At 56.0% G+C, this 6,659-nt stretch overlaps 1 protein-coding gene across 1 annotated transcript; it reads left to right on the top strand.

Annotated features, from left to right (window-relative positions):
• The first annotated feature begins 373 nt into the window (after positions 1–373).
• LOC138358945 (uncharacterized) lies at positions 374–5,878 on the top strand. Its single transcript, XM_069317436.1, has 6 exons — positions 374–407; positions 1,356–1,448; positions 3,335–3,505; positions 3,640–3,828; positions 5,314–5,520; positions 5,655–5,878. Exons 1-6 carry the CDS (start codon positions 374–376, stop codon positions 5,876–5,878), a joined length of 918 nt encoding a protein of 305 aa, XP_069173537.1.
• The last annotated feature ends 781 nt before the right edge of the window (positions 5,879–6,659 follow it).

Raw genomic sequence — 6,659 nt, 5'->3', positions numbered from 1 at the left:
AAGCTGTGAAGTCATGTGTGAAGCTGTGATGCCATGTGTGAAGCTGTGATGCCATGTGTGAAGCTGTGATGCCATGTGTGAAGCCATGTGTGAAGGTGTGAAGCTGTGATGCCATGTGTCAAGCTGTGATGCCATGTGTCAAGCTGTGAAGCCATGTGTCAAGCTGTGAAGCCATGTGTCAAGCTGTGAAGCCATGTGTCATGCTGTGAAGCCATGTGTCAAGCTGTGAGGCCATGTGTCATGCTGTGAAGCCATGTGTCATGCTGTGAAGCCATGTGTCAAGCTGTGAGGCCATGTGTCATGCTGTGAAGCCATGTGTCAAGCTGTGAAGCCATGTGTCAAGCTGTGAAGCCATGTGTCATGCTGTGAAGCCATGTGTCAAGCTGTGAGGCCATATGTGAAGCCATGTATGAACCTGTGAAGCGGTGATGCCATGTGTGAAGCAGTGATGCCATGTATGAAGCCGTGTGTGAAGCTGTCAAGCCATGTGTGAAGCTGTCATGCCATGTGTGAAGCTGTCATGCCATGTGTGAAGCAGTTGTGGGGTAGGCACATTACTGTGCTTTTTATTCTAGAATATTTTTTTTTGTTATATTGTATTTATTTTATATTTTATTTATTTGTTGATTTTTTTAGTGTAATTATTTATATTGAACTACACTTCTAAGTTAACTGTATTTTAAGATTTAACCTGCCAGGTTGTACTGAACACACAGGTGTTTTTTAAATGTACAGAGCTTATACCACAAATGGTGGTTATAGGTAAGCTATATATATATATATTTTTCTTTTTGAGATATATACAAGAGTTGTTACATTCTTGTACAGCCACTAGTACTCGTAGCGTTTCGGGCAGAAACGCTATATATATATAATGTTAATGATACATATTTTATACCACATATGGTGGACTAAATAGGCAACGGTATAATGTTAGTACTACAAATGTTATAATTATGTTAGTATAACTGTGAAATCTTAGCTATTTTATGTAGTTATGGCCAGTATTGGCAGTGTGAGAACTGTTATTTCAACATCTGTGTTTGGTTGGCCACATGTGGTCCAGGTCCTGGGCCATATAATGGTGGCTGTGGGTCTTTGTTAAAGTAAGGAAGTGCCACAGGTGTCTTGTAGGAATTAAATCTCTCAGTAACTTCTCTCCCTTGAACAATACCGGCCATATGATAACAGAGATAACTGCATCCACAAATGTGTTACGCAACAAGGAAACCTTATGTTATTAGTGAACCCAGGCTTACCATTTGAGTTCTCGTTCAATATAACCCAACTACACGACATATAATTATAATTATAAAGGCCCATATAGATTATGTTAAATTATATTCTATTTGTAGACCGGATACAATACTTCCCAAGGTATCGAGAACTTCAGTTGATCGGAGACTTAATCGAAGCTCATGGGAAGTGTCTGAGATCTGTATGTGACAGTTTGAGAGGGAGTTGCTGTCTGTCTTGTCTTGTTTACAATCACTGGCTGCCCTATCGCTCACGGCGTCCCCCATGGATGGTTCCACGTCTTTAGCTTCATTTGACAATAGGGAGGCAAGCTTCATTTTTATTGATAATTATGTTAAATCCAGTCATAGTGATCACTTTTATATTAATATAAATCACTAGACTGAAGTTAAAGGATACGAGATGTGTATATATGTTGTTGTGATGACGTCATGGAATCGCCAATTCTCTTTTAACTTTTGGTGACTAACGAAAGTAAATTAACTACGTCTTAATGACGGTTACTATGTTAACATATTATTAGTGTGTTAAGTGTCGGATTTCCGACAGCAGTGATGCCATGTGTGGAGCCATATGTAAAGCTGTAAAGGCATGTGCAAAGGAGTGATGTTATGTCTGAACTTGTAAGGCCATGTCTGAAGTTGTGGAGCCGTGAAGCAGCGAGCAACTGGTGCACACTGGCGCTCAAGTGACTGGTGCACACTGGCGCTCAAGCGGCTGGTGCACACTGGCGCTCAAGCGGCTGGTGCACACTGGCGCTCAAGCCACTGGTGCACACTGGCGCTCAAGCCACTGGTGCACACTGGCGCTCAAGCGACTGGTGCACACACTGGCGCTCAAGCGACTGGTGCCCACACTGGCGCTCAAGCGACTGGTGCCCACACTGGCGCTCAAGCCACTGGTGCACACTGGCGCTCAAGCGACTGGTGCACACTGGCGCTCAAGCGACTGGTGCACACACTGGCGCTCAAGCGACTGGTGCACACTGGAGCTCAAGCACCTAGTGACAGTGTTCAAGGAAGAAGATAGTGCGGGGCGAGAGAGGGAGGTTGGCACACACACACCAGCGGGACTCCCCACGGCTCCAGAAGGTCAGCTACACTCACCACAGTTGGGAAAGTGTTGGAAAATTCATTCGTGTCGTCTGAGCCGGATCCAACGCTGCCAGGAAGACCTCACATATATGGTCACATTGTACCACGCTGGCAGACACCTCAGTGTGGCACTAATATGTATCTTAGAGAGGAAAAGTAAAGAGGTAGTGAGTGACAGAGTCCGGTGTGACAGAGCCCTCCGGTGTGACAGAGTCCTCCGGTGTGACAGAGCCCTCAGGTGTGACAGAGCCCTAGGGTGTGACAGAGCCCTCCGGTGTGACAGAGTCCTCTGGCGTGACAGAGTCCTCCGGTGTGACTGAGCCACCCGGTGTGACAGAGTCCTCCGGTGTGACAGAGCCCTAGGGTGTGACAGAGCCCTCCGGTGTGACAGAGTCCTCTGGCGTGACAGAGTCCTCCGGTGTGACAGAGCCCTACGGTGTGACAGAGTCCTCCGGTGTGACAGAGCCCTCCGGCGTGACAGAGCCCTACGGTGTGACAGAGCCCTAGGGTGTGACAGAGCCCTCCAGTGTGACAGAGTCCTCTGGCGTGACAGAGTCCTCCGGTGCGACAGAGCCCTACGGTGTGACAGAGTCCTCCGGTGTGACAGAGCCCTCCGGTGTGACAGAGCCCTACGGTGTGACAGAGCCCTAGGGTGTGACAGAGCCCTCCAGTGTGACAGAGTCCTCCGGTGTGACAGAGCCCTACGGTGTGACAGAGTCCTCCGGTGTGACAGAGCCCTCCGGTGAGACAGAGTCCTCCGGTGTGACAGAGCCCTCCGGTGTGACAGAGCCCTACGGTGTGACAGAGCCCTAGGGTGTGACAGAGCCCTCCGGTGTGACAGAGTCCTCTGGCGTGACAGAGTCCTCCGGTGTGACTGAGCCCTCCGGTGTGACAGAGCCCTCTGGTGTGACAGCCCTCCGGTGTGACAGAGTCCTCCGGCGTGACAGAGTAATCCGGTGTGACTGAGCCCTCCGGTGTGACAGAGCCCTCCGGTGTGACAGAGTCCTCCGGCGTGACAGAGTCCTCCGGTGTGACTGAGCCCTCCGGTGTGACAGAGCCCTCCGGTGTGACAGAGCCCTCCAGTGTGACAGAGCCCTCCGGTGTGGCAGAGCCCTCCGGTGTGACAGAGTCCTCCGGTGTGACAGAGCCCTCCGGTGTGACAGAGCCCTAGGGTCTGACAGAGCCCTCCGGTGTGACAGAGCGTAGGGTGTGACAGAGCCTTCCGGTGTGACACAGCCGTAGGGTGTGACAGAGCCGTAGGGTGTGACAGAGCCCTCCGGTGTGACAGAGCCCTCCAGTGTGACAGAGCCCTCCGGTGTGACAGAGCCCTCCGGTGTGACTGAGCCCTCCGGTGTGACAGAGCCCTCCGGTGTGACTGAGCCCTCCGGTGTGACAGAGCCCTCCGGTGTGACAGAGCCCTCCGGTGTGACAGAGCCCTCCGGTGTGACAGACCCCTCCGGCGTGACAGAGCGCTCCGGTGTGATAGAGCCGTAGGGTGTGACAGAGCTCTAGGGTGTGACAGAGCCCTCAAGTGTGACAGAGCTCTAGGGTGTGACAGAGCCCTAGGGTGTGACAGAGTCTTCCGGTGTGACAGATCCCTAGTCCGGTGTGACAGAGCCCTCCGGTGTGACAGAGCCCTCCGGTGTGACAGAGCCCTCCGGTGTGACAGAACCCTCCAGTGTGACAGAGCCCTCCGGTGTGGCAGAGCCCTCCAGTGTGACAGAGCCCTAGGATGTAACAGAGCCCTCCAGTGTGACAGAGCCCTAGGGTGTGGCAGAGCCCTCCGCTGTGACAGAGCCCTCCAGTGTGACAGAGCCCTCCGGTGTGGCAGAGCCCTCCGGTGTGACAGAGCCCTCCGGTGTGACAGAGCCCTCCAGTGTGACAGAGCCCTCCAGTGTGACAGAGCCCTCCAGTGTGACAGAGCCCTAGGGTGTGGCAGAGCCCTCCGGTGTGACAGAGCCGTACGGTGTGACAGAGCCCTCCGGTGTGACAGAGCCCTAGGGTCTGACAGAGCCCTCCGGTGTGACAGAGCGTAGGGTGTGGCAGAGCCCTCCGGTGTGACAGAGCCTTCCGGTGTGACAGAGCCGTAGGGTGTGACAGAGCCGTAGGGTGTGACAGAGCCCTCCGGTGTGACAGAGCCCTCAGGTGTGACAGAGCCCTAGGGTGTGACAGAGCCCTCCGGTGTGACAGAGTCCTCTGGCGTGACAGAGTCATCCGGTGTGACTGAGCCATCCGATGTGACAGAGTCCTCCGGTGTGACAGAGCCCTAGGGTGTGACAGAGCCCTCCGGTGTGACAGAGTCCTCTGGCGTGACAGAGTCCTCCGGTGTGACAGAGCCCTACGGTGTGACAGAGTCCTCCGGTGTGACAGAGCCCTCCGGTGTGACAGAGCCCTATGGTGTGACAGAGCCCTAGGGTGTGACAGAGCCCTCCAGTGTGACAGAGTCCTCCGGTGTGACAGAGCCCTCCGGTGTGACAGAGCCCTACGGTGTGACAGAGCCCTAGGGTGTGACAGAACCCTCCAGTGTGACAGAGTCCTCCGGTGTGACAGAGCTCTACGGTGTGACAGAGTCCTCCGGTGTGACAGAGCCCTCCGGTGTGACAGAGTCCTCCGGTGTGACAGAGCCCTCCAGTGTGACAGAGCCCTACAGTGTGACAGAGCCCTAGGGTGTGACAGAGCCCTCCGGTGTGACAGAGTCCTCTGGCGTGACAGAGTCCTCCGGTGTGACAGAGCCCTCCGGTGTGACAGAGTCCTCCGGTGTGACAGAGCCCTCCGGTGTGACAGAGCCCTAGGGTGTGACAGAGCCCTCCGGTGTGACAGAGTCCTCTGGCGTGACAGAGTCCTCCGGTGTGACTGAGCCCTCCGGTGTGACAGAGCCCTCTGGTGTGACAGCCCTCCGGTGTGACAGAATCCTCCGGCGTGACAGAGTAATCCGGTGTGACTGAGCCCTCCGGTGTGACAGAGCCCTCCGGTGTGACAGAGTCCTCCGGCGTGACAGAGTCCTCCGGTGTGACTGAGCCCTCCGGTGTGACAGAGCCCTCCGGTGTGACAGAGCCCTCCGGTGTGACTGAGCCCTCCGGTGTGACAGAGCCCTCCGGTGTGACAGAGCCCTCCGGTGTGGCAGAGCCCTCCGGTGTGACAGAGTCCTCCGGTGTGACAGAGCCCTCCGGTGTGACTGAGCCCTAGGGTCTGACAGAGCCCTCCGGTGTGACAGAGCGTAGGGTGTGACAGAGCCTTCCGGTGTGACAGAGCCGTAGGGTGTGACAGAGCCGTAGGGTGTGACAGAGCCCTCCGGTGTGACAGAGCCCTCCAGTGTGACAGAGCCCTCCGGTGTGACAGAGCCCTCCGGTGTGACTGAGCCCTCCGGTGTGACAGAGCCCTCCGGTGTGACTGAGCCCTCCGGTGTGACAGAGCCCTCCGGTGTGACAGAGCCCTCCGGTGTGACAGAGCCCTCCGGTGTGACAGACCCCTCCGGCGTGACAGAGCCCTCCGGTGTGATAGAGCCCTCCGGTGTGACAGAGCTCTAGGGTGTGACAGAGCCCTCCGGTGTGACAGAGCTCTAGGGTGTGACAGAGCCCTAGGGTGTGACAGAGTCTTCCGGTGTGACAGACCCCTAGTCCGGTGTGACAGAGCCCTCCGGTGTGACAGAGCCCTCCGGTGTGACAGAGCCCTCCGGTGTGACAGAACCCTCCAGTGTGACAGAGCCCTCCGGTGTGGCAAGCCCTCCAGTGTGACAGAGCCCTAGGGTGTGACAGAGCCCTCCAGTGTGACAGAGCCCTCCAGTGTGACAGAGCCCTCCAGTGTGACAGAGCCCTAGGGTGTGGCAGAGCCCTTCGGTGTGACAGAGCCGTACGCTGTGACAGAGCCCTCCGGTGTGACAGAGCCCTAGGGTCTGACAGAGCCCTCCGGTGTGACAGAGCGTAGGGTGTGACAGAGCCCTCCGGTGTGACAGAGCGTAGGGTGCGACAGAGCCCTCCGGTGTGACAGAGCCTTCCGGTGTGACAGAGCCGTAGGGTGTGACAGAGCCGTAGGGTGTGACAGAGCCCTCCGGTGTGACAGAGCCCTAGGGTGTGACAGAGCCCTAGGGTGTGACAGAGCCCTAGGGTGTGACAGAGCCCTCCGGTGTGACAGAGCCCTAGGGTGTGACAGAGCCCTAGGGTGTGACAGAGTCCTCCGGTGTGACAGAGCCCTCCGGTGTGACAGAGCCCTCCGGTGTGACAGAGCCTTCCGGTGTGACAGAGCCCTCCGGTGTGACAGGCCCCTCCGGTGTGACAGAGCCCTAGGGTGTGACAGAGCCCTATGGTGTGA

The sequence above is a fragment of the Procambarus clarkii genome, chromosome 87, assembly GCF_040958095.1.
Source record: "Procambarus clarkii isolate CNS0578487 chromosome 87, FALCON_Pclarkii_2.0, whole genome shotgun sequence".
Taxonomy (NCBI): Eukaryota; Metazoa; Arthropoda; class Malacostraca; order Decapoda; family Cambaridae; genus Procambarus; species Procambarus clarkii.
The sequence above is the reverse complement of the archived record's forward strand: the minus strand, read 5'-3'. Positions and strand labels throughout refer to the sequence as shown.

Bases quoted from the DNA above. Each gene is read 5' to 3' on its own strand.
- LOC138358945 (XM_069317436.1), top strand. From the start codon at position 374: ATGTGTCAAGCTGTGAGGCCATATGTGAAGCCAT. The intron at 1,449-3,334 runs GTTTGAGAGGGA...CCGGTGTGACAG, and splicing joins TCTGAGATCTGTATGTGACA to AGCCCTCCGGTGTGACAGAG. The intron at 5,521-5,654 runs GTGTGACTGAGC...CCGGTGTGACAG, and splicing joins CGGTGTGACAGAGCCCTCCG to AGCCCTCCAGTGTGACAGAG.